The sequence below is a fragment of the Piliocolobus tephrosceles genome, chromosome 16 (assembly GCF_002776525.5).
Source record: "Piliocolobus tephrosceles isolate RC106 chromosome 16, ASM277652v3, whole genome shotgun sequence".
In the NCBI taxonomy this organism is placed as follows: Eukaryota; Metazoa; Chordata; class Mammalia; order Primates; family Cercopithecidae; genus Piliocolobus; species Piliocolobus tephrosceles.
This window is the reverse complement of record NC_045449.1, coordinates 4,564,581-4,589,585: the sequence shown is the minus strand read 5'-3', so window position 1 is coordinate 4,589,585 and position 25,005 is coordinate 4,564,581. Positions and strand designations below refer to the sequence as shown.

General features: G+C 52.0%; 3 protein-coding genes across 5 annotated transcripts; 1 reads left to right on the top strand and 2 right to left on the bottom strand.

Annotated features, from left to right (window-relative positions):
* Positions 1 to 703: 703 nt before the first annotated feature.
* Positions 704 to 7,148, bottom strand: ZMYND15 (zinc finger MYND-type containing 15). 2 transcript variants are annotated; one of them, XM_023184608.1, is made up of 14 exons: positions 6,665 to 7,148; positions 5,603 to 6,206; positions 4,918 to 5,152; positions 4,669 to 4,824; positions 4,244 to 4,404; positions 3,268 to 3,420; positions 2,876 to 2,956; positions 2,617 to 2,733; positions 2,444 to 2,532; positions 2,255 to 2,353; positions 1,941 to 2,094; positions 1,792 to 1,874; positions 1,358 to 1,518; positions 704 to 999 (listed from the first exon to the last, which is right to left on the bottom strand). In XM_023184608.1, exons 1-14 carry the CDS (start codon positions 7,100 to 7,102, stop codon positions 828 to 830), a joined length of 2,703 nt encoding a protein of 900 aa, XP_023040376.1. In that variant the 5' UTR covers positions 7,103 to 7,148; the 3' UTR covers positions 704 to 827. The 2 variants fall into 2 exon arrangements, with proteins under 2 accessions (XP_023040376.1, XP_023040377.1); XM_023184609.1 differs by having other exon boundaries at positions 707 to 999; positions 1,792 to 1,850.
* On the top strand, positions 6,777 to 12,573 carry CXCL16 (C-X-C motif chemokine ligand 16). 2 transcript variants are annotated; one of them, XM_023184610.2, is made up of 6 exons: positions 6,777 to 7,471; positions 7,813 to 7,951; positions 8,228 to 8,310; positions 11,209 to 11,625; positions 12,050 to 12,113; positions 12,217 to 12,573. In XM_023184610.2, exons 1-5 carry the CDS (start codon positions 7,330 to 7,332, stop codon positions 12,094 to 12,096), a joined length of 828 nt encoding a protein of 275 aa, XP_023040378.1. In that variant the 5' UTR covers positions 6,777 to 7,329; the 3' UTR covers positions 12,097 to 12,113; positions 12,217 to 12,573. The 2 variants fall into 2 exon arrangements, with proteins under 2 accessions (XP_023040378.1, XP_023040379.1); XM_023184611.2 differs by lacking the exon at positions 12,217 to 12,573 and having other exon boundaries at positions 12,050 to 12,191.
* An 837-nt stretch (positions 12,574 to 13,410) lies between these two features.
* On the bottom strand, positions 13,411 to 15,583 carry MED11 (mediator complex subunit 11). The gene is made up of 3 exons (XM_023184612.2): positions 15,423 to 15,583; positions 15,090 to 15,220; positions 13,411 to 13,961 (listed from the first exon to the last, which is right to left on the bottom strand). The coding sequence occupies exons 1-3, from the start codon at positions 15,505 to 15,507 to the stop codon at positions 13,824 to 13,826; spliced, it is 354 nt and encodes a 117-aa protein (XP_023040380.1). The 5' UTR covers positions 15,508 to 15,583; the 3' UTR covers positions 13,411 to 13,823.
* Between the last annotated feature and the right edge of the window lie 9,422 nt (positions 15,584 to 25,005).

The following is a 25,005-nucleotide window of genomic DNA, read 5'->3' as shown; positions in this document are numbered from 1 at the left end:
AGCGGGGATGGACATACCTTGATGGACTGGAGTGATTTCAGGAGAACAGCTCAGCAGGAGTTGATGATTGGATATGAGGTGGTGAGAAAAGGTGGAGTTGGGTGCCTGGGGCCTTTCACTGAATCCAAACCAAGGGTCTGCGTGGTCCCGGAAGGTTGTTTGCTTCCCCTGCCCCCAGGAAGAAGCCACTTTCTGCTGCTTGGTCTTTCCTTGCCTTGGTGCTGGTCCCTGAGGGTGACCGGGGCTGGAAAGCGACTGGTCAATACATAATTAGGAGAGCCATGGGATTACCAAGGAGGGTCACAATCCCTGACTCTGAGTTAAAGAAATGACAGCCATCGAGGGGACTAAAAGGGGCTGGGGGAAAGTAAGTCATCCCTAACTCCTTTTCCGATGCGGGCGGATCACCAGAGGTCAGGAGTTCGAGACCAGCCTGGCCAATATGGCGAAACCCTGTCTCTACTAAAAATACAAAAATTAGACGGGTGTGCTGGCGCATGCATGTAATCCCAGCTCCGGAGGCTGAGGCAGGAGAATCACTCGAACCTGGGAGGCAGAGGTTGCAGTGAGCCGAGATCGCATCCCCTGCACTCCAGCGGACAAGAGGGAAACTCCGTCTCAAAAAACAAACAAAAAAACTTTCTCTTCCTTCCCAGTTTAACGGCCCAATTATGAGCGTGTAATCAAAAGGTCAATGACTCAGTGGTTTCAAACAAGTAATTTTATTTACCTTTTCGTGTTTTACCAACCTGTCCTCCCCCTCGACCTTGAGTGCTTTCACGTTTTCCTTTCAGTGTTTGGGAGGGGGTCTACTATGGTATCAGCGTTCATCTCCGCCGGCGGGCCCCCCGCCCAGGTTTCTTTTCTCCTCGGCGCCTTCGGGTAAGGGCAGGAGGAGCGGAGGGAGTTGGGGACGGGGGTGGGGGGCCGGGCGCCGGGCGGACCCCGCTCCCTTGCGCAGGCTTGTAAACCAGGTGGAAGATGAAGGCATTGCAGTACCTGCGGGGGGCGCGGGGCGCAGTCAGGGACCAGGGGGCGGGGCTTCAGGGGCGGGGCTTGCCCCTCTGAGTTCCAGGGCGTGGGGCTAGCCTCAGGGTTGGGTCTGTTGGAGGGTCGCGGGGTCTTTTGTGGGTTGCGGAGATTCCGTGAGCTAGATCTAAAGAGGGGTGTGCTGGGGTATGTCGAGACCTCCCATGGGGGGACGAGTTAGTGGGGGCAGAGAAGGCAGGTTGCTGGGCTGGGGGCAGGAGGGTCCCAGGACAGCAGGGACCAGGGCAGAGGTGGGTCTTTGTGGATGTGGAGCCAGAGGGTAAGAGAAGTTAAGGGTCAGGAGGGAAATAGGGTCGCAGGCCCTTACCAGGGCATGCAGTTGTCGGCCGCTCTGAGGCGAAAGGGGGAGCGGAAGGGGTTGGGCTGGGGAGGGCTGGTGCCCCCTCCAGTGGCCACCGCCATGGTCTGGTCGTCCATCACACAGCCGTACTCGCTGCTCTCGGTGAAGAAGGCTGGCACTCGGAGGGACTGGGGTGGGGCGAGACTCGCCCTGAGAGGCCTCTCCCCAGATCCGTCCCGGCAGCCAGAATGACGGACAGGGCTGAAAGCCCCGGGACAGACTGGGCGGAGGGGAGCAGGGGGAGGACCGAGACAGACACAGAGAGAGGCAGGGGGACCCGTGGGCGCTCCCCAGGTTTGTGGAGCAGGTGATGGTGAAGAGGAGAGCCCAGAGACTTTCAGAAAAGGAGAGGGGGAGGGGCCAGGAAGGGAGAGAAGTTCCCTTTTGCCCCCATTGCCCACCTGTAACCGCGGCAGAGAGCTCAGCCACGTATCCTTGAGACCAAACCCGGAGTTAAATCCTGCAGACAGAGAGGAGGGAGAAGCTGGCTCCCATGGTGGGCTTCTCTCCCACCTTCCCCACATGCCTACCCGGAGACCTAGGCTCTTACCAATAACCAGGTCGGGCTTGGGCCCCTGGAGCAGGTGGTAGGGCCTTGCTGACACCTTGATCTGCAGGTCCCTGTGGGCTCCCTTCTCCTTAGTGCCAGAGCTGGGCCGTGCTGATATGCCAGAACCAGCACGGACAGACACCTCGGGGCCGTCCTGAGGGGCCAGGAGTGGGGTGCAAAAGCCACTGGAAGTCAGGGAACTGGAGGATGCACCAGGCAAGGTGGGGAGTGAGGGGCGGGGCAGAAGGGCAGGGCCCGACCAGGAGGTCACTGGAGGGGTCAGGGCTGAAAAACAGGGCCCCCTCAGCCCTCACCCTCTGCAGGGTAAAATGCTGCTGGTCGCTTTCGGGGGGCAGGCCATCACCTACAAACTGCAGCTCCAGGGCCACATGGGGGAGCAGGACCAAGAGCTCCTGAAGGAGAGAAAGAAGACCAGATCTGGGTTCTACCCTGTGCCCACCCCCATACTAAAATACCCAGCCTTCGGGCCTGGGGTGACTTACCCAAAACACCATGACAAGGTCAAACTCCTTCCCGGCCTCCACCACGTGGATCTTCAGTGATTGTTTGTTTTGGATGTTGAGCTCAGGGACTGGGTGAGAAGTCAGTGCATTAAGGATGTGGGCCATTCTCACTCCCCCACCTTCCCCCCACCCCCCAACTCCGCTCTCCTTACAGGACTGGGGCACCAGGTGGGTGATGATGTAGTACACGGTGAGTGGGTAGGTGAGAAGCACAGCTGTGGGGGAGTCCAAGCTGAGGCCCCGCCATGTGTAGTAATCCTGCCATGAGCCTGGGAGGAGGGGGTTACGAGAGGACCTGTCCCTGGGCTCCACCTCCTCTAGTCTAATAGGCCGCTTCTTCACAGCCACCCAGGCTCTGGTTCTGCGGTCCCTGGCCCTACCCCTAGCTCCCACAGGGCCCCTCCAGCTCACCAAAAAGAGCCCGGGGTGGATCTGGGGGCACAGGAGGCATCAGGGCAGGCCCGTCCCCCTGGAGAAGCTGGTAGGGGTCTCCTGAGAGGATGAAAGAAAGAGGGGCCTGGGGTCAGGGAGACCCCCACCTGACCCATCTCCTTTTCTTCCAAAGGAGCTGTATTCCCTGAGAGAGCTGTAGTAAGAGGAATGGGGGTTTGCATAGGGACAGGGCCTGTGGGTGGAGTTGGTAGGGGTGATTCCAGTGAGGGCTGGGAAAGGCCTGAAATGGCCCCGGTGCTGTTGGTAGGGGTCAGTGTGAATGTGGAGGGATTATCTGGGACCCATACAACTTCTTCCCGGTCCTTTCCTCTATGCCGAGGGGCCCAAGCCTGAAGAGAGACCCCACGCACCACCGCGAAGAAGGCTGAGGGATGGCATGCTGCCCCGGGGATGCCTGGAGGAGCCAGGGCCTGGAATCAGCATGCTGAGCTGGGTCCAGTAGCCACGAGTGAGGCCCCGAGAGGCCAGGAAGGCCTCCTTGTTGAAGGTTTCACTAGTCACCTCTGGAGAAGGAGAAGGGGAGGAGTTGAGGTGCTGGGCTAGAACCCCAGACTTTTTTTTTTTTTTTTTTTTTTGAGTCTTGCTCTGTCACCCAAGCTAGAGTGCAGTGGCGTGATCACGGATCACTGCAGTCTCGACCTCTTGGGCTCAAACGATTCTCCCACCTCAGCCTCCTGAGAATTGTGATCACAAGCGTGTGCACCATGCCTGGCTAATTTTTTCTATTTTTTGTAGAGAAAGAGTTTATGTTGCCCAGACTGATCTCAAAGTTGGCCTCAAGTTGGCCTCCCAAAGTGCTGGGATTACAGGTGTGAACCATTGCCTGCTCTACAACCCCAGACTTGAACTCTCCCCAGCCTCCTGCAAAGACTCTGGTTCTAAGTCTGGTTCCAGTCAGGCAGGGAACTACCATTGCTGAGTGTCTCCAGTGTACCAGGCACCAAGCCAAGATAATCCTTGTAACAATTCCATGGGCCTTTACGTATGTTCATATCCCTCTTTTATAGATGAGGACACGGAGGCTTCAGGAAGCAAAGTGGTTTAAGGTCACACTGCCAGTTAGTGGTGGAGTCGGGAAGCAAGTAAGTGTTTGGATCCCTGTCCCACAATCACTGCACTCTCTCAGCGACCTAGACACTCAGTCCTCAGCCTCAGAGACCCTGTTTCCAGCCCCAAACACCCAGCCCCTGCCCTTGTTCCAGGGATCTAGGCTCTAGCCCCAGACTCTCAGCCTTCAACTCCAGGACCCTGTTCCCAGACACCTAATTCCCAGTCTCAAAGACCCGGTCTCAGTTTCCCCCAACCATTCTGACCTCCTTATGGTACCTGCGGTGTAGGTAAAAGGCAGGGCGGCCAGTTCTCCTGCCCGATCCATGAAGGCTGCAAGCCTTGGGCACCAAAATCGGTGGCTCACATCATCTGGGCACCGCCGCCAGTCAGCCCGGAGACAAGCCTCTCCACAATACAAGACAGCACTACACTGGGGGCTGAGGACACAGTGGATGGTGGGCACCTAGTGTTAACCTCTGCAGGCCCTGTCTGCTGTCCATCTGCCCAGCAGCTGCCCATATGTCCCTCGGTCTGTTTGTCTTACACCCTCTAACCGCCTGTAATAGCCTGTATTGTTTCATCTGCATCTTCTCATGTCCCTGCCCCTCCTTCTGTCTGCTAGGCCCCCCCACCACCCTGCTTTCTTTCTATTTGCCTGACTGTTGGGGGCTTCCTGTCCCCGCAGCTTTTGGGCTGCTCACCAGGGTGTCAGTTTCACTTCAAAGCTGTGCCTGTGACAAACGTGGCAGGTTCGAGCGCGAAGGGAAGCAAAGGTGAAGCCTGGCCGGGGACCCCATGTCCGCATTGGGGTCTTGGCTAACTTCACCCCTAGCCTTGGGACCAAGCTCTCCAGCTCTCTAAATAGGGGGGAAGATGGAATCGGGCTGGAGGGGGTGCTTGGGAATCCAGGGCCCCAGCCCTCCCCAGCCTCAGATACCAGATTTCTATACCGATGCAGCCGGGCATCTCCCACAGTAAGCTGTTGGGGCTTTCGGGGGTCCCCAGAGCCCATAGGACAGGCCATGCTGTGACAGAGGAGAGCATAGGCCCGAGGAGCCAGGTTCTCAGTCCCTGAGCCCCAGTTGGCAGTTCCCTGGGCTCCATCCACTAGCAGATCAATGCCCAAGATGGTGCCATGCTCATCCGTCACAAGTAAGAGACAGGAAAGGTGCAGGGGGGCAGCCTCTGGGGAAAGAGGGAAAAGTTGAGGTGGTAGGGGACAGCGAGAGACAAATGTGGTCAGGGTCAGGAGTACCAAACTCAGATACCTACAGGGGCTAGGCAAGTAACTTCACCGAGTAAAGGGCACTGGGTAGAGAGGGCACACTCCTTCTAAAGGGGACAGTTGCTACAGAGGACCAGAACGCGCTGCCATGCCGAAATGTAGGCCCCCTGTCAGAGCTTGAGATTTTTCTTGGGAATGTGTAAATCCAGACTTCTGGATACTTTTTTTCTTGCAATGTTTAAACATTAAATTAAAAAAAAAAAAAAAAAAACACCCACTGTGGGTCAATAAAAACACCTTTTCAGGCCAGATTGGCCTGAAGGCCAGCACTCAGAACTAGTGGCAGGGGAGGGCTTCTGAAGGGAGGATGGCTGGGCAAAGGGTAGGGCAGGGCCGCCCTGGGTTCTTACCACTCCTCTGTCCCTTCTTTGTCTTCCGGGGTCTTGTTTCGTTCTCCACCCTGTCCTCTTGGCAGCCATCCTTGCCACCTCCTGCCTCCCGGTCAGCCTCCTCTGACTCTCCTGGCGGGTTTGCTTCCTGCGGGGACTCCCTGCTGGTAGGAGCTAGCTCCCGGTCCTCCTCTGGTTCCACCTTCTCTGTGCCTGCACCCCCGTCCTCTCTCTTCTCTTCTTCTTCATCTTCCTCCTCCCCATCCTCTAGGCTGACAAAGCTGACGTAGGGGCTCAGGTCTCGCAGGTGGAGTGGAGGGTCGTCTCCCAGGAGCCGGGCAGACCCCAGGCCTCGTCCAGGACCTGGCTCTGCCCCTTGCCCCAGGCTGATGCCCACACTACGGTTGGGCAGGACATGGAGCACCCAAAGGGCAGGGTCCTGGGGCAGCCTTCTGATCTGGGCCTCCAGCTGCCACCAGCGGCCCTCAAGGCTAGTCCCTACAGCTCCACGCTCTGCCACAAACTTTCGGAACCAGCCGAAGAGAAGGGCAGCGAAATCAAGGAACTCATCCCGGTACCCAGACACAAACTCCATGTCTTCAGGCGCACATGGCCCCGGCCCAGACTAAGCAAGAGAAGGGATAGATGGTGAGGGACAGGAGAGCAATGACGGAGTTTGGGGCTGGGTCACAAATTGGGGGAGAGGGTAGGTTTGAGAGTCACTTAGGACTGGATCCATGGATATGCTAGGAGCTGAGAAGAGGGTTTTCAGGGCTGAGGATGGGCGGAAAATGGGGGCTGGACTTGAAAGTGGGTGACCAGGGTTGGAGAAGACTACTCAGGGAAGAGATGGTATTTGGGGCTTAACATTGGAGAGTTCAGACCCTCAAAAGCAGAGTTTACATTAAGGCTAGAGAGGAGAGAGGGCTAATCCTATCGGGAAGGGTTTGGTGGGGAGGGAAGCATTTTGGATGTGTCCGTGGGGTATGGGAGTGGGAGCGAGGGTGTTCCCTGGGCTCGGATCGGCGCGATGGGCAGCCCCGGTAGACCTAGCCCCTCCCGACCACCCCAATCCTCCGGTACCTGCAGCCGCCACCACTTTTCGAAGGTAAATACCTCGGGGTGGAGGGTGCGCGGGTGCGGTCGTGACGTCAGGGCTGCCCGAGCCCTCGCCGGCTGAGCGGGCGGCCACGCCCCCGGGCTCGGTGCGTCCGCGGGTGGTGGCCCCGCAGGTGCGCGCGGCCGGGGCTGGCGGCGACTCCCTCCACTGGGCCGCCCGGGAGGCTCATAGAGCGCGGCTGGGTCCCGCGGCGCCCGGAGCGGGGAAGTGAAAGTGCCTTGGAGGACGCGGGCCGGTCCGGCGGTGCGGCCGCCTGACAGGTCCGCGGGCGCTCGGGGCGGGCGAGGCGGGTGGCCTCCTGAACCGAACCGAATCGGCTCCTCGGGCCGCCGTCCTCCCGCCCCTCCTCGCCCGCCGCCCGAGTTTTCTTTCGGTTTCTTCCAAGATTCCTGGCCGTCCATCCACGGAGCTCGGGCCTAGTGCGGGGGCGCAGGGCGCGGGAGCTCCTCCTCCCGGGTTTTCCCGGGAGGCTGGCACGGCGCGGGCCGGGTACTGAGCGCACGGTCGGGGCGCAGCGGGGCCGGGGGGCGCCGCTGGCTCGCGCCTCCTCTCCAGCCGCGACCTGGCGTCGACGGCCGCCGTCTCCTCCGGTCCTTGGCGAAAGCCATTGAGAAACCAGCTGGACGTCATGTGCCGGAGCCTGTCGGGGAGTCAAAGCGACGCGGCTCCATCCCCGCAGACTCCGCGGAGCCCCGACATGGGACAGGCCTTGGGGTCCGGTGCCCGCGTGCTTCTGTTCCTGCTCCTGCTGGCGTGCCTGACTCCGCCAGGTTAGCCGGGGGCGGGGCAGGGGACCCAGATTCCCCAGTCATGGGAAGGGGGTGAGTTGGGGAGGGGACATGAGGCCCACGGAGTTGTGTTGATGAAGGCAGCGGGGACAAGAAGAAAGCCAGCCAGCCGCTTGGGGTTGGGGACAGAGGCCCCGGGACACCTGGCTCCGGGCGGGATTATGGATGTTGTGGGGGTCGTGATCATGTGTGGGGTGAGCCTGGCGCTCTGACCCTGGGTCCACGGGAGAGGCTGTCATGGAGCTGTGGGTTGGAGGCCAGGGAACAGCGAAGTGGGGACCCTAGGCCTGGGAACGGGTGCTGACCACCTCTGTCCTGCTCAGGCAATGGCAACGAGGGCACCGTCACTGGAAGCTGTCATTGTGGTAAGAGAATTTCTTCCCACTCCCCGCCATCGGTTCAGTTCATGAATCGTCTCCGGAGACACTTGAGGGCTTACCATCACTGTCTACACTACATCAGGTAATTTCACCTGCCTCTGCGAGGGCAGCGCCTGCGCGGCCCCTCCTTGCCAGGTGCGTCCAGGACCCTCTCTGGTCAAACCTGAACTCCTTCCCGGCGCGCCTAGCCCGATCTTCGGGTTCTGTTTGCTCCCATTCCCCGAAATTTCATGAGTCCGTCGCACCTACCGGGGAATTTCCCAGTCCCAGCAGAAAGGGCTCTTGGTAGCGACATAACGCCTTTGGAATGAGGAAGGAAAGGAGGAGCCGCAGCTGAGGCCAGGTCTCTCCTCCGCAGGTTCCAGTTGCCTTCCTGGAGCGTGTGTGGGAGCAGCAAGGACCCGTGGGTTCGGGAATTGATGAGCTGTCTTGATCTCAAAGGTGAGACTTCCCCACTGCTCTTCAGGCTCTGCCTCCAGGGCTTAGCGGCTTCCACCTGACTGTCTTCTTTACCTGAGGCTTTTCTCCTGGGGCCGCACATTCCCAGAACCTTCTTCTGATCCTGTCCAAAGTACTTAGACTCAGTCCCCCTTTGCCAACGGGTTGATCATTCACCATCACCTTCATGATTTTTGCCAATTCATTCTACCACGTGTGCTATTGTCTACTTATTAATATTTTTCTTGAAATCAAAGTACTATTTTATTTTATTGTTTTGAGATGGAATCTCGCCCTGTCGTCCAGGCTGGAGTGCAGTGGCACGATCTCGGCTTGCTGCAATCTCTGCCTCCCAGGTTCAAGCGATTCTCCTGAGTAGCTGGAATTACAGGCGCGCACCACCAAGCCTGGCTAATTTTTGTATTTTTAGTAGAGACAGGGTTTCACCATGTTGGCCAGGCTGGTCTCGAAATCCTGGCCTTGTGATCTGTCCGCCTCGGCCTCCAAAAGTGCTAGGATTACAGGCGTGAACCACCACACCTGGCCTATTTTTATTTTCCAATATTTTATTATGAAAATTTACACATATACAAACGTTGAAAGAATGGCACACTGAATATCCAATGCCTCCACCTAGATTCAACAATTTTATTTATGTATATTTTACATATTTACATAAACATATTTTACACTATCAATTTTACAGCACTTACACGATATTTGCTTTATTAAGTATAATCTATTCATCCTTCTATCCATCATCCATCACCTTATTTCTCGATGCATTTTTTTTTTTAATGGAGTCTTACTCTGTCGCCCAGGCTGCAGTGCAATGGTGTGCTCAGCTCACTGCAGCCTCTGCCTCCCAGGTTCAAGCAATTCTCCTGCCTCAGCCTCCCAAGTAGCTGGGATTACAGGCGCCTGCCACCATGCCCGGCTAATTTTTGTATTTTTTTAGTAGAGACGAGGTTTCTCCATGTTGGTCAGGCTGGTCTCAAACTCCTGACCTCAGGTGATCCACCCGCCTCAGCCTCCCAAAAGTGCTGGGATTACAGGCGTGAGCCACCATGCCCAGCCTCTTGATGCATTTCAAGGCAGGTTGTGGACATCGTTGTACTTCATCCCAAGACATTTCAGCATGTATATTAAGTAGAGTTCAACATTTTAATGCTTTCTTCTCTTTTGAGTTCAAATTTACATACAATGAAATGAATTACTTTTAAGTGTGCACAAACTAGTTTTGAAAACTTAAATAGAGGCCGGGCGCGGTGGCTCCCGCTTGTAATCCCAGCACTTTGAGAGGCTGAGGTGGGTGGATCACCTGAGGTCAGGAGTTTGAGACCAGCCTGACCAACATGGTGAAAACCCATCTCTCCTAAAAATACAAAATTAGCCAGGCATGGTGGCGTGTGCCTGTAATCCCAGCTACTTGGGAGGTTGAGGCAGGAGAATCGCTTGAACCTGGGGGCGGAGTGCAGTGAGCCAAGATCACGCCATTGTGCTCCAGCCTGGGCAACAACAACAAAAAAAAAAAAAAAAAAAAAAAAAGAAAGAAAACTTAAATAGTAAATTATCCTAAGCAATAACATCTGTGAAGTCACAAGTCTGATGCACTGGTTGTATTTTTCTCTTAAAATAAATATACAACCTTTAAAATACAAAAGGTTCTTCCATGTCCTAGCTAAAGTTTTGTATGATCTGTGTCATCCATATTGCCTTTAAGTCTGCCTAGACCTACATGATTTCCTTTCATCCTCCCAGTTACCCTGGCCCTTGGTACTACAATTATCCTCATGTTACAGCTGGAAGAAATCACTTCCGGAGAGGTTAGGGACAAGGGGTGAGGTTACACAGCTACTTGAGGTTACACAGCTACTTTACAGCAGAGCCTGGATTCCAACCCTGGTCTTCTGATTTCCCAGTTCATGACACCCACTTGTCTCGTGGTTGCTCACTTCCTTGTCCCCTATCTTTTCCGTCTGTCACCGCCTTCCTCTTCTGGCCTTTAGCTTGACATCCTCCCTGACTCACTCTTCCCTCTATTGGAGCTCAGAACATGACACTCCAAAACATGGCACCTTGGTCATTAAGAAAACAGCAGAAGTAAGTAGCTCACTCTGCTCTTTCCGTTTTTCTGTGACAGCTAGCCATAAAGGAATTCTCTAACTTCATCTGGAAGTAGGTCATAGGCCTCATTTCAGAGGGGTCCTGCCCTATACTTGGAGGCCAAGAAGAATCTGGACAGGCCTTTCTGGTTCCCCCGTCCCCCATTTATTACCACTAGATCATACTCTTTTTGTCCAATCATACATTTTTTTTTTTTTTTTTTTGAGATGGAGTTTTGCTCTTGTTGCCCAGGCTGGAGTGCAATGGTGTGATCTCGGCTCACTGCAACCTCTGCCTCCCGGGTTCAAGCGATTCTCCTGCTTCAGCCTCCCACGTAGCTGGGATTACAGGCGTGTGCCACCACGCCTGGCTAATTTTGTATTTTTAGTAGAGACTGGGTTTCTTCATGTTGGTCAGGCTGGTCCCAAACTCCCGACCTCAGGTGATCCGCCCGCCTCCGCCTCCCAAAGTGCTGGGATTACAGGCGTGAGCCACCGTGCCCGGCCAATCCAATCACACTTCTATACAACTGTCTATTCTTCACAGCAAGCCTAAGCATAAAAATACACTTTTCCTTGGGTCTCTGGGTCTTCGTTTCTGAAGTTTCCTATGTCATGTAAAGCCGTGATTAAATAAATGTTAGGCTTTTCTCTTGTTAATGTTTTTTATTTATAGGGGTATCAGCCTTGACCCTTGGGATGGGTGAGGAAAAGATATTACTTTTTCTCCCCTACACCTCTATCTGCTTTTTCACCTTTTCTCCTGATGGTCCTGATTCATTTCTTTCCTTTCCAGAATGTGGACATGCTTACTTGGGGAGTGTGGCCCACCAGGAGCATTTACCTCCTGCCAGCACCCCCATTTCTCAGGCTTCAGAGGGGGCATCTTCAGACACCCGCACCCCTGCCCAGACGCTCCTGTCCATCTTGCAGTCAACCCAGCACCCCACCCTCCCAGCAGGATCACTGTCCTTGGACAAAGAGCTCACTCGTCCCAGTGAAACCACCATTCCCACTGCGGGCCACAGTCTGGGAGTTGGGCTTGAGGCTGGGGAGAACCAGAAGCAGATGAAAAAAAATGCTGGTCCCACAGCCGGGACATCAGCCACAGTGCCGGTCCTGTCCCTCCTGACCATCGTCTTCATCCTGACCGCAGTCCTTTCCTATGTGCTGTGCAAGAGGAGGAGGGGGCAGTCACCGCAGTCCTCTCCAGGTAAACTGGACCTCTGAACCCTTCCCTCAGGGACCCAGAGCCTTCCTGACAGGGATGCTCTCAGGTGGCTGGAAACCTGGCCTCTGCACACAAGTATCAAGGTTGTCTGCACAAGGTTGACTCTGGGCCCTCTGAGGATAGTCAGCCAGGGACTGTAGAGAGTGGAGAGCGAGGAAGCCACCATGGGAAAAGGACTAGTGCTTGGAGCAACATCACAGAGAAGATAGCTAGAGCAAGCTAGTGGGAGATGAAGCTGTGGGGGGAGGTGAGGGCAAGGCATTCAATTAACACATTTTCACTGAGCACCTACTGTGGGCCAGGTCATAGGGTTAATGTCTTGATCTGATTCCCTAGTTCAAGCCTCATCCCCCCATCACTCTCCTTGATCTCAGAGCTCATCTCTCAATTTCTTCACCCTTTCCAGATTTGCAGCTTCATTATATACCTGTGGCATCTGACTCTAATACCTGAGCCAAGAATGGAACCTTGTGAGTGTAAACTGTGGTTTATTTTTACAAAAGGTATAATAAAGGAGATCAGCCCGACAACATGGCAGGCACTGTATACTTGTTTTTGTTTTTTGTTTTTCAGATACGGGCTCTACGTTGCCCAGGCTGTTATGGGACTCCTGAGTCAAGTGATCCTCCCACCTTGGCCTCTGAAAGTGGGTGGATTAGAGGAGTGACCTACTACATCCAGCCTACATGTATTTGTTAACATCTAACATAGGACTAACCAGACACTGCCCTCTCTAAGACCCCTCATTTAAAAATGGTTATAAAATCTGCTTTTCACACTGCATGATAATAACTTGGACAAATTCTATGTGTATTTTTTGTTTTGTTTTGCTCTGAGACGGAGTCTCGCTCTGTCATCCAGGCTGGAGTGCAGTGGCATGATCTCGGCTCACTGCAACCTCCACCTCCCAGGTTCAGGTGATTCTCCTGCCTCAGCCTCCCGAGTGGCATTACAGGCATGCACCACCACGCCCGGCTAATTTTTGTATTTTCAGTAGAGATAGGGTTTCACCATGTTGGCCAGGCTGGTCTCAAACACCTGACTGCAAGTGATCCGCCTGCCTCAGCCTTCTGAAGTACTGAGATTACAGGTGTGAGCCACTGTGCCTGGCCCTATGTGTGTTTTTTAACTACTAAAAGTTATTTTTATAATGATGGACTCTGTTTTTTTTTTTGAGACTGAGTCTTACTCTGTTGCCCCGGCTGGAGTAGAATGGTGTGATCTCGGCTCACTGCAACCTCCGCCTCGCGGGTTCAAACGATTCTCCTGCCTCAGCCTCCTGAGTAGCTGGGATTACAGGCGCTCACCACCACACCTGGCTGATTCTTGTATTTGTAGTAGAGACAGGGTTTCACCATGTTGGCCAGACTGGTCTCGAACTCCTGATCTGGTGATCCGCCCACCTCGGCGCCCCAAAGTGCTGGGATTAAAGCTGTGAGCCACCGTACCTGGCCCTATGTGTGTTTTTTAACTACTAAAAATTATTTTTGTAATGATTGAGTCTTCTTTATGGAAACAACCGGCCTCAGGCCCTTGCACCCTTACCATGATTCCTGGCTTCAGCTTGTTCTGCTCATGGTTCCCCCTCATCCCAAATCTCCCCCAGTACACCAGTTGTTCCTCTCCACCTCAGCCCTCTCCTGCGTCCTCCTGTCCCCGCGACGAAGGCCTGGGCTTTCCCACCCTCCCTCCTTAGCAGGCGCTGTGCTGGGACACCACATGGGCTGGTTTCACTTCCTCAGTCTCTTGCCTACCCCAGTGAGAGTCTGATCTTGATTTTATTGTTATTGCTTTTATTATTATTAAGACTCTAGTTCTTGTTTTGTGTCTCTGAATGAAGAAGAATGTGTCTTCATTAGGCCAAGTCTGCGGGAAGCCTGGGGCAGCAGCATGAAGTGTTAGAGGAAGTGGGTTGGGTATGGGAGTTTCCATCTCCTCTCTGAGCCTGTCAGGGTGTTTGGGGAGAGCAGAGCAGGAGCACCCTGCTGGAGAGGCCAGGGCATAGCTGTGGGCAGGCTTGGGCTTCAGTTTTTCCGTGCCCACCATTTGCCCCTTTGTCCTAGGGTACTTTGACCAGCAGGGCATGTTGGTGCCCATACTCCCCACCCTACATGTTCTCAGGTTCTGTCCCATGGCGCAGGCGATGGTCTCCCTCTGAGCTCTGGGTCCACCTCCCTGGCCTAGTTCTCCAGCATCTGCTCACAGGTTCGAGCCACATCACTGAGCTTGAGGCGGGCATAGTCCACTCGCTTCAGAGCCATCTGACAGTCCTTCCTCGAAGAGTAGCTGGAGCCCTCATGGGGCTGCCCTGTGGCCACCTACAAGACAGACTATCAATGGAGCACCATCTCCTTTACCCTTACTCCAACCAGGCATCAGGTCTCTTGTCTCATTTCTTCCCTGAGTTTGAATTTGTTAGGCCACCTGGTAGCTGGATAAATAAATCATTTATATTAATCTTGCCTGTAAAATGCGAGTGACAATAACTACTTCCTAGAGTTGTCGAGGATTAGATAAAATGATGCAGAGTATCTGGCACACCGTAAAAATTAGTAATGGTAGCGGTCCCTGCGACAAGTTCAGAATCTTCTCAATCCTGCCCCTCTTCTCAGGATATAAGGATCTGGGACCTCGTGGCCTTGAAGTCAGGCCAAGTTTCCAGTGACAAAGTTCTGTAGTTCTAGCATAATTTACACATCTTCTCCCAGGCACATGTGATGTTACCCAGTGAGGTATGCAGGGCCACCTTTAATTCTTTCATTTTATTATTTATTATTTTTATTTTTTGAGACAGAGTTTTTGCTCTGTTGCCCAGGCTGGAGTGCAATGGCATGATCTCGGCTAAGTACACCTCCTGGGTTCAAGCGATTCTCCTGCCTCAGCCTCCCTAGTAGCTGGGATTACAGGTGCTGGCTACCACGCCCAGCTAATTTTTGTATATTTAGTAGAGATGGAGTTTCACCATGTTGGCCAGGCTGGGTCGAATTCCTGACCTCAGATGATGCACCCGTCTCGGCCTCCCAAGGTGCTGGGATTACAGGAGTGAGCCACCGCGCCCAGCCTAATTTTTTTTTTTTTTTTGAGACGGAGTCTCGCTCTGTCGCCCAGGCTGGAGTGCAGTGGCGCGATCTCAGCTCACTGCAAGCTCCGCCTCCCAGGTTTTTACGCCATTCTCCTGTCTCAGCCTCCGCCACCTCGCCCGGCTAATTTTTTGTATTTTTTTTTTTTAGTAGAGACGGGGTTTCACCGTGTAGGCCAGGCTGGTCTCGAACTCTGTCAAGCCACTGCGCCCGGCCCATTCTTTCCTTTTAGAGGAAGAAACCGGCTCTGGACGGCCGGCTGGGGAGGTCTGGCCTGCCCAGTTAATGCTCCACCCGGGATCACCCAAGGCTGAGGCTTTGACCCAGAGCTGGGGTCCGCTCGCAGCACCCTCCAGACACACCGACCTGGGTAAGGTAGCGGATCTGAGCCGACAGCTCCGCCTCCACGTGTAGCACTGAAGCGGTGAAGGCCGCCGCCTGCCGGTCTAGAAGCCGCTCGTTGGTTTTTTCCTTGGACAGTTCTAGGATCACGGTACCTGCCAGGGCGGAGAGAGGGAGGGGACACACGGAGACTGGCAGTGTAGCCCCGCCCTAGGGCCAGCCCCTCTCAATCCCGCCCTTTCGCTGCGCACGCACGTAGGAGTTCCTCCCCAACCCTGCTCCAAGTGCCGGATCAGCCTGTGCGTACAGCCCGGCCACGCTTTCGCTCCCCGCCGTCCGGGTTGTCGCATCCCCAACCTGCATTCTGAAGGATGGCGCCGATTTCCCGTTCAATGTCTTCCAGGGCGCGTAGTCTCTCGTTCGCCAGACTATAGGTAGCCATTGTCACTCTGGGAATTCTCACCTGGAGTTTCTCCTGAGAAACGCGACGCTTGTTCCGGAAGTGGCTCTCGCTGTGCGCCTGCGCAGAGGGCACCGTGTAGGGAGCACCACAATTCCCAGGATGCTCAGCGCAGCCTCGCCGCCGCTGGGTCCACCTGGTGAACTACAACTCCCAGAGCCCGCGGCGCCTCAGCCACAGGACCACCTGTAGTCAGAGGCGACAGTGGAATATCCCCTCGCCCAAGGCCATTCAGACCCGTCCGCCTTCTTGACACCGTCTGTGGCCTCTATTTAGTTTATTATACATGAGTTTATTTATCAGAGTCTCACTCTGTCGCCCTGGTTGGAGTGTAGTGGTAAGATCTCTCTCACTGCAACCTCCACCTCCCAGGTTCAACCGATTCTCCTGCCTCAGCCTCCTGAGTACCTGGGATTACAGGCGCCCGCCACCACGCCCGGCTAATTTTTGTATTTTCAGTAGAGGCGGGGGGTTTCACCATGTTGGCCAGGCTGGTCTCGAACGGCTGACCTCAAGTGATCCACCTGCTCCGACCTCCCAAAGCGCTGGGATTACAAGTGTGAGCTCAATCTTAAAGGTGAGCTACGTGGATGAGAGCTTGTACTGGAAAAGGGAGACGGAATAGGCAAGAGCATGGTGCTGTGACTGGCCCAGTGCATGTGGAGTCCAGCAAGGGATTCTGTCTGCCTGGAGTGAATGGAGTGTGGTGGGGGTTAGGTATGACAATGGTGAGGCTGGAGAGAGGAGCGGAATCAGGGAAAGTCTTGGAAGCCAAGTACTTTGGACTCGAGTTTGAAGGCATTTGCGCCTTTAAAGTGTTTTTAAGAAGTGTGTTATGACCAGAATTACCTTTTTTGGAAAGATCTCTTGTAACAGTTTATAGAAGATTATCAAGAATGAAACCTGTTTGCCCAAGGTTAGCAAATGAAGGTTATACTCAGTTAAACTGAATGATCTAGCCTGGGGAATGTAGTGAGATACTGTCTTTATAAAAAAATTGGGGGGCCGGGCATATTGGCTCACTCCTGTAATTTCAGCTCCTGTAATTGGCTCACTCCTGTAATTCCATCTCAAAAAAAGCTCTTTGAGAGGCTGAGGTGGGAGGATCACTTGAACTAAGGACCTTGAGAACAGCCTGGGCAATATAGTGAGACCCTGTCTCCTATATTTAAAAAAATAAAGGCCAGGTAGGGTGGCTCACGCCTATAATCCCAGCCCTTTGGGAGGCCAAGGTGGGTGAATCACCTGAGGTCAGGAGTTCAAGACCAGCCTGACCAACATGGAGAAACTCCCGTCTCTACTAAAAATGCAAAATTATCTGGACATGGTGGTGCATGCCTGTAATCCCAGCTACCCGGGAGGCCGAGGCAGGATAATCGCTTGAACCTGGGAGGCAGAGGTTGCGGTGAGTTGAGATTGTGCCATTGCACTCCAGCCTGGGCTACAAGAGTGAAACTCCGTCTCAAATAAAATAATAATATATAAATATAAATATTTAAAAATTAAAAAAAAATAGCCAGGATTGGTGGCTGACACCTGTCTTCCCAGCTTCTTGGGAGGCTGAGATGGGAGGATTTCTTGAGCCTGAGAGGTCGAGGGTGCAGTAAGCCATGGATTGTGCCACTGCACTCCAGCCTGGATGACAGAGCGAGACCCTGTCTCAAAAAACAAAACACTTGATGGGTCTGGCATTTGACTTAATCCTTCCCTAAAAGCTAATAAAATGACAATAAAGTGGTTTTTTTTTTAAATGTATTTTTTGAGACAAGGTCTTACTCTGCTGCCCAGGCTGGAATGCAGTGGCTCATTCATGGCTCACTGCAGCCTCAAACTCCCAAGCTCAAGTGGTCCTCCCACTTCAGCCTTCTGAATAGTTAGGACCATAGGTGTGAGCCACCACATGTGGCTAATTTTTATTTTTATTTTTTTTGTAGAAACAGGGTCTCATTGTGTTGCCTGTGCTGGTCCTGAACTCAAAGGATCCTCCTGCCTTGGCCTCCCAAAGTGCCAGGATTACGGTGTGAGCGTACTGTGCCTGGCCTAAAGTTGTTTTTAAAAGGAGTCAAAGGGACAGGAGTTAATAGCAAAACTTTAGATGGATGTTGGAAAACAGACTGATTTTGTAGTCAAGTGGTAACTAAGTCAGCAGCAAAGAAAGCTTACAAGCAACCTGATTTACCATGAAATTAGTAGCATCGTGTACAACTGGGGTGAAAGTGGTACTAAAATTTGGAGGATTATTTGAAGTTAGACCTCCAGATCTCTTTATTGACTCTATATATCTTGGCAACTGATCTCCGCCAACCCATCAGAATACTGGAGGTTTCTTTGTTGGAAATGGAAAACAGGTTTTTAGCTTAGAGAGCACCTGAGTACAGATGAGGGCAAGAGCACTGCGTTGAAAACAGAGATTAGGCCGGGCGCAGTGGCTCACGCTTGTAATCCCAGCACTTTGGGAGGCCGAGGCGGGAGGGTCATCTGAGGTCAGGAGTTTGAGACCAGCATGGGCAACATGGTGAAACCTCATCTCTACAAAAATTAGCCGGGTGCGGTGGTGGGCCCCTGTAATTCCAGCTACTTCGGAGGCTGAGGCAAGAGAATTGCTTGAACCTGGAAGGTGGAGGCTGCAGTGAGCCGAGACTGTGCCACTGCACTCCAGCCTGGAAGACAGAGTGAGACTCCATCTCAAAAAAAGAAAACAAAAGCAAGTTTAGGGCCAGATGAGTTGGCTCACGCCTGTCATTCTATTACTTTTGGAGGCCAAGGCGGGAGGATCACTTGAGCCCAGGAGTTGGAGACCAGCCTGGGCAACATAGTGGGATCCTAACTCTACAAAAAATACAAAACTAGTCCCAGCTACTTGGAGGGGGCTGAGATGGGAGGATTGCTTGAGCCTGGGAGTTTAGACTGCGGTGAGTCCTGATCACACCACTGCTCTCCAGCCTGGGTGACAGAGTGAGACCCTGTATCAAAAACAAACAAACAAAACCCCCCGCCCTGAAAGTTTATACAGTGAGTAGTAGTTTCCAGAACTCCAGCAGCAAGGCTTATACTTTCCAGGTAAGAGACTGGAAGACTCTTCTCTGGGGAATTTGATAAATGAGAAAAGACCTCTGGATATGAACGTCAGGGGCTCTCCAATCAGTCAGTTGGCCAGATGACCTCATAGTGAAACTCACAGTTGGTAAGTCCCAACTGTGTACATGGAAATTCTAGTCAACTTCTTAGCACCTCACTTTTTTTTTTTTTTTTTTTTAATTTCTTGAGATAGGGCCTCTCTCTGTCACCCAGGCTGGAGTGCAGTGGCACAATCATAGTTCATTGTAGTCCTGAACTCCTGGGCTCAAGTGATCTTCCTGTCTCAGCCTCCTGAGTAGCTGGGACTACAGATGTGAGCCACCATGTCACGCTAAGCACCCGCTCTCAAATGTGAGCAGAAAGCAAAGATTTCTAGGTATTTAAAGAAACTTTCTAACACGAAAGAGAGAAACCAAAATAAAAAGGGGGAGGTGGGAACAACTATTCAAGTTCTTAGGTAAGAGATAGTATAAAACATGATTGAATCCAAAAAAGCAACCTTGGCTGGGCGTGGTGGCTTACACCTGTAATCCCAGCACTTTTGGAGGCCAAGGCGGGGGGATCACTTGAGGTCAGGAGCTCGAGGCCGGGGTCAGCATAGAGCTTTTCATTCCTGAGTCAGGCTGTCAAGGTAATTGGCAGAGAGCAATGCCAACATTTTATTGAAAGTAGATGTTGTTGCTATTGTTTATGTGTCCAATAGAGTTGGTCCTGAGGGAATGTAAATGATGGTACCACATTTCTTGATCCCTTCCTCCAAGAATATTATTTTCAGAAGACTGGAAGGTATCAGTAACACTGCAATTTGGAGCAAGACTCCGTCTTGAAAACAAACAAAACAAAAACACCCTAGAAAAATCAAACCATGAGGGAAGTAATGAAAAAAATCTATCACACGAGCCAGGTGTAGTGGCTCATGCCTGTAATCCCAGCACTTTGGGAGGCCGGGGCTGGTGGATCACCTGAGGTCGGGAGTTCGAGACCGGCCTGGCCAACATGGTGAAACCCCATCTCTACTAAAAATACAAAAATTAGCCGGGCGTGGTGGCACGCGTCCGTAGTCCCAGGTACTCAGGAGGCTGAGGCAGGAGAATCACTTGAACCTGGGAGGCAGAGGTTGCAGTGAGCTGAGATTGCGCCATTGCACTCCAGCCTGGGCAACGGAGCGAGACTCTGTCTCAAAACAAAAAACAAACAAAAACAAAAATCAAGAAGTTGCCAAATAAGCATGTTTAGAGATAGGGAGGTAAATGCCAAAATAAACATCTAAAGGTGGTGAAAGTAGGCCGGGCATAGCCTGAGCAACATGAGGAGACCCCATCTCTACAAAAAATAAAAAAAACTGGCCGGGCGCAGTGGCTCACATCTGTAATCCTAGCACTTTAGGAGGCCGAGGCGAGCAGATCACTTGAGGTCAGGAGTTTGAGACCAGCCTGGCCAACACGGTGAAACTCCATCTCTACTAAAAATATAAAAACTAGACAGGCATGGTGGTGGACGCCTGTAATCCCAGCTACTTGGGAGGCTGAGGCAGGAGAATTCCTTGAATCCAGGAGATGGAGGTTGCAGTGAGCTGACACAGTGCCATTGCACTCCAGCCTTGGTGGCAGAGTGAGACTCTGTCTCAAAAAAAAATAATAATAATAATAAATACAAATAAAAAATAAATAAAACTATCTGGGCATGGTGGCTTTTGCACTTGTAGTCCCAGTTACTTGGGAGGATGAGGTAGGAGGATCTCTTCAGCCTGGGGCATGGAGGAGGCTGCAGTAAGCTGGGATCATGCCAAGGGTGACAGAGCAAGACCCTGTCTCAAAAAAAAGGTGGTGACAGTAGTTGCCTCTGAGGAGGGGGAAATTAGAGTGGGAAGGGTCTGCTTTTTATTGGAATAGGTCTTGTAGTACTATCTGACTCTTTATGTGTATACATAACTTTGAAAACAAAAAGTAAAGAAAGAATGAAAATTAAGAGAGGGCGTGGGCGTGGTGGCTCATGCCTGTAATCCCAGCACTTTGGGAGGCCGAGGCGGGTGGATCACAAGGTCAGGAGTTCGAGACCAGCCTGGCCAACATGGTGAAACTCCATCTCTACTAAAAATACAAAAATTAGCTGGATATGGTGTTGGGTGCCTGTAATCCAAACTACTCAGGAGGCTGAGGCTGGAGAATCACTTGAACCTGGGAGGCGGAGGTTACATTGAGCCCAGATCTCACCATTGCACTCCAGCCTGGGTGACAAGAGTGAAACTCTGTCTCAAATAACAAAACAAACAAAAAAAAACAATAGAGGAAATAAATAAGAGACATAAGTATAGAGGAGAGTGTTTTGTTTGGTTTCCCCTTTCCTTCTTCCTCTTTTTTTTTCTTCTTCCCTCCCTCTTTCCTTAAATAGAAGAGACTTATGTGGGCTTATTTACCATGGAGGAAGAACCATAGACACAGGTTGGAGAGGGGTGTGGTTTGGTGGATCAAGGTCTCAGTGAAGGTGGGAGGACAGCCATCTGAGCACAGGTGGAAGGATTAGCTTTGAACTGGAGAGGGCATCTTAACCTTGGTTGTGTAGGAGAATTGGTATAGATGTCACTGTTTGTCAGTAGGAGGTGAGAAATTGAAATTATTCATTCTTCATTGCCTAATCTCTGTGAAAAACAGAAGTCACTTTGAGCATGAGGAAGGCAGAAAATTAGTGTGTAGGTAGCTGGGCGCTCACACCTGTAATCTTACCACTTTGGGAGCCTGAGGCGGGGGAATCACCTGAGGTCAGGAGTTTGAGACCAGCCTGACCAACATGGTGAAACCCCGTCTCTACTAAAAATACAAAAATTAGCCGGGCGCGGTGGCAAGCGTCTATAATCCCAGCTACTCAGGGGGCTGAGGCAGGAGAATTGTTTGAATTAGGAAGGTGGAGGTTGCAGTGAGCTGAGATTGTGCCGTTGCACTCCAGCATGGACAAAAAGAGTGAAACTCCATCCTTTAAAAAAAAAAAAAAAAAAAAAAAAAAGAGAGAATTAGTGCATAGGATGGGAGCAGGAGAGGGAAGTAACCAGAGACTCGGAGAGAGACAAGAGCTTATCTGGCATTGGGAGCCCACCTTGGGTTAGAGACCATACATTTTTAGCAGCCCCAGATTCATACCTAGTGTCTGGTACCTAGAATGTATTCAAAAAAGTTTGTTGGCCAGGCGCAGTGGCTGATGCCTATAATCCCAGCACTTTGGGAGGCTGAGGCAGGTGGATGACATGAGGCCAGGAGTTTGAGACCAGCCTGGCCAACATGGTGAAACCCCGTCTCTACTAAAAATACAAAAATTAGCCGGGTGGGGTGGTGGGCGCTTGTAATCCCAGCTACTCGGGAGGCTGAGTCAGGAGACTCGCTTGAACCCAGGAGGCGGAGGTTGTGGTGAGTCGAGATTGGGCCACTGTGTTGCAGCCAGGGTGATACAGCGAGAACTCTGTCTCAGAAAAAAAAAAAGAAAAATGTGTTGAATGAACAAATAAGCCGTTGTATGAGCACCAACCCCTGTGTTCAGAGCAGAGAAGGGAGATAGTTGGATGAATCCAGGCTGTGGATTGAGAACACGATCGTGAATGGAGGGTCGAGTGTGCTGACGAGATAGGGGTTGATATGATGATCTTGAAGCATAGTCTGGAAAGAAAAGGAAGTGTCAAATAGTGAGAAAACAGAAGGGCCGAAAGCTTTGTGACAAAAAACCCAATTAACTTTTTTATTGTTGTCATTGTTTTTTTTTGAGACGGAGTCTCGCTGTGTCACCCAGGCTGGAGTGCAGTGGCCCGATCTCTGCTCACTGCAAGCTCTGCCTCCCGGGTTCAAGCCATTCTCCTGCTTCAGCCTCCCGAGTAGCTGGGACTACAGGCGCCCACCACCATGCCCGGCTAATTTTTTAGTGGAGACGGAGTTTCACCATGTTAGCCAGGATGGTCTCAATCTCCTGACCTCGTGATCCGCCCGTCTCGGTCTCCCAAAGTGTTGGGATTACAGGTGTGAGCCGCCACGCCCCACTATAAGCTTTTTTTTTTGGGGGGGGGGCTATTATAACTGACTACATGAAAATAGAAAATTGTCCTAGTGTATGAACCTAAGAAGCAAAAATAATTTTTCTTTTGAGATGGAGTTTTGTTCTTGTTACCCCGGCTAGAGTGCTGTGGCACGATCTTGGCTCACTGCAACCTCCGTCTCCCGGGTTCAAGTGATTCTCCTGCTTCAGCCTCCCGAGTAGCTGGGATTACAGGCTTGCACCACCATGCCCAGCTAATTTTTTCTATTTTTGGTAGAGACAGGGTTTCACTATGTTGACCAGGCTGGTCTCGAACTCCTGATCTCAGGTAATCCACCCGCCTTGGCCTCCCAAAGTGCTGGGATTACAAATTACAGGTGTGAGTCACTATGCCAGGCCTTAAGAAAGAAAAATTTTAAACATTTATGTTTTATTAAAAATACAGGAAGCCGAATGTTTGGAACTAGACAGAGGTGATAGTTGTACAACATCGTGACTATACTAAATGCCATTGAATTAGACTATTTATGTATTTATTTATTTGTTTATTTATTTATTGAGACAGAGTTTCGCTCTTGTTGCTGATGCTGGAGTGCAATGGTGAGATCTTGGCTCTATAAAAATACAAAAATTAGCCGGACATGGTGGCATGCACTTGTAATCCCAGCTATTTGGGAGGCTGAGGCAGGAGAACGGCTTGAAACCGGGAGGTGGAAGTTGCAGTGAGCGGAGATTGCCCCAGTAGACTCCAGCCTGGGCGGCAAAATGAGACTCCATCTCAAAAAAAGATAATCAATCAATAAATAAAATAAATAAAAAGGGCAGTTTTTCAAAGTGTGTACTAATTAAAAATCTAGATTTTTGGATTCTTCTTGGGACCTTCTGACTCAGAATCTGGAAAGGTGGAGCCTGACTCTGGATTTTTACCATGGCACCCCGAGGGTTCTGGGCGCAGTGGCTCACGCCTGTAATCCCAGCACTTTGGGAGGCCGAGGTGGGCGGATCAGGAGATCAGAAGTTCGAGACCAGCCTGGCCAATATGGTGAAACCTTGTCTCTACTAAAAATACAAAAATTAGCTGGTTGTGGTGGTATGCACCTGTAGTCCCAGTCATTCGGGAAGCTGAGGCAGAAGACTTGCTTGAACCCGGGAGGCAAAGGTTGCAGTGAGCCAAGATTGTGCCGTTGTACTCCAGCCTGGGTGACAAAGCGAGACACCATCTCAAAAAAAAAAAAAAGGCCGGGCGCGGTGGCTCACGCCTGTAATTCCAGCACTTTGGAAGGCTGAGGTGAGTGAATCACGAGGTCAGGAGTTCGAGACCAGCCTGGCCAACATGGTAAAACCCCATCTCTACTAAAAATACAAAAATTAGCTGGGTGTGGTGGCGGGCGCCTGTAATCCTAGCTCCTGGGGAGACTGAGGCAGGAGAATTGCTTGAACCTAGGAGGCAGAGGTTGTAGTGAGCCAAGATCATGCCATTGCACTCCAGTCTGGGTGACAGAGCAAGACTTTGTCTCAAAAAAAAAAAAAAAAAAAAAAAAAAAATTGAGGTCCCTGGGCTTAGAGGTCAAGGAGCAGGTGCATGGGAGTGGGAGGGATGCTGGAGATGGTTTTAGAGGGGATGGTTCTTCCGCATGAGAAAGTCCAGGGTCTGCAGGGGAGGCTGCTGCTGTGGCAGGGTAAGCAAGCTCACGGTCCTTTGGGCAGCACTTAAAGCTTGTGGGTAAATGGCGATTTAACTAGATGTCATAAACCATAACATAGACTAAAGGCCTGTGCGAGCTGCCCCCATCTGGCTCAGCAGCCAGAAGGAACGACTTTGCCTCTGGCTGTCTCTGTCTCAGTCTCTCTGGCCTCTTCAGGTTCCAGATGTTCTGTTTCCTCCTGCCTTCACACGACACTGCCATTGTCCAGAATGCTCATCCCTGCACCATCCCTGAACTCCCCTCATCTTTCACTTCTCTGCTTAAAGGTCACTTTCTCAGGGAAATCTTCCCCAAACCCAGCCTAGCTCAGAACTCCCTGTCACGCATTCTCCTAGCTCCGGTACTTCTCCTCTGAAGCATAGATATTGTAGTTACGTACCCAGGGAGGCCGGGTATGGTATCTCACACCTGTAATCCCAGCACTTTGGGAGGCCGAGGCGGGTGGATCACTTGAGGTGAGGAGTTTGAGACCAGCCTGACCAACATGGTGAAACACCGTCTCTACTAAAAATACAAAAATTAGCTGGAAGTCGTGGCAGGCACCTGTAATCCCAGCTACTCGGGAGACTGAGGCAGGAGAATCGCTTGAACCCGGGAGGCGGAGGTTACAGTGAGCCGAGATGGCATCATCGCACTCCAGCCTGGGCGACAGACTGAGACTCGGTCTCAAAAAAAAAAAAAG

Bases quoted from the DNA above. Each gene is read 5' to 3' on its own strand.
- ZMYND15 (XM_023184608.1), bottom strand. From the start codon at position 7,102: ATGGACGGCCAGGAATCTTGGAAGAAACCGAAAGAAAACTCGGGCGGC. The intron at 5,153-5,602 runs GTAAGAACCCAG...CTCTTTCCCCAG, and splicing joins AAAGAAGGGACAGAGGAGTG to AGGCTGCCCCCCTGCACCTT. The intron at 1,519-1,791 runs GTGGGCAATGGG...GCCCCACCCCAG, and splicing joins GCTCTCTGCCGCGGTTACAG to TCCCTCCGAGTGCCAGCCTT.
- CXCL16 (XM_023184610.2), top strand. From the start codon at position 7,330: ATGTGCCGGAGCCTGTCGGGGAGTCAAAGCGACGCGGCTCCATCCCCG. The intron at 7,952-8,227 runs GTAATTTCACCT...TCTCCTCCGCAG, and splicing joins CACTGTCTACACTACATCAG to GTTCCAGTTGCCTTCCTGGA. The intron at 11,626-12,049 runs GTAAACTGGACC...CACCCTTTCCAG, and splicing joins GTCACCGCAGTCCTCTCCAG to ATTTGCAGCTTCATTATATA.
- MED11 (XM_023184612.2), bottom strand. From the start codon at position 15,507: ATGGCTACCTATAGTCTGGCGAACGAGAGACTACGCGCCCTGGAAGAC. The intron at 15,221-15,422 runs GTTGGGGATGCG...CCGCCCTGGCAG, and splicing joins CGCCATCCTTCAGAATGCAG to GTACCGTGATCCTAGAACTG. The intron at 13,962-15,089 runs GTCGGTGTGTCT...TCTGTCTTGTAG, and splicing joins AGATCCGCTACCTTACCCAG to GTGGCCACAGGGCAGCCCCA.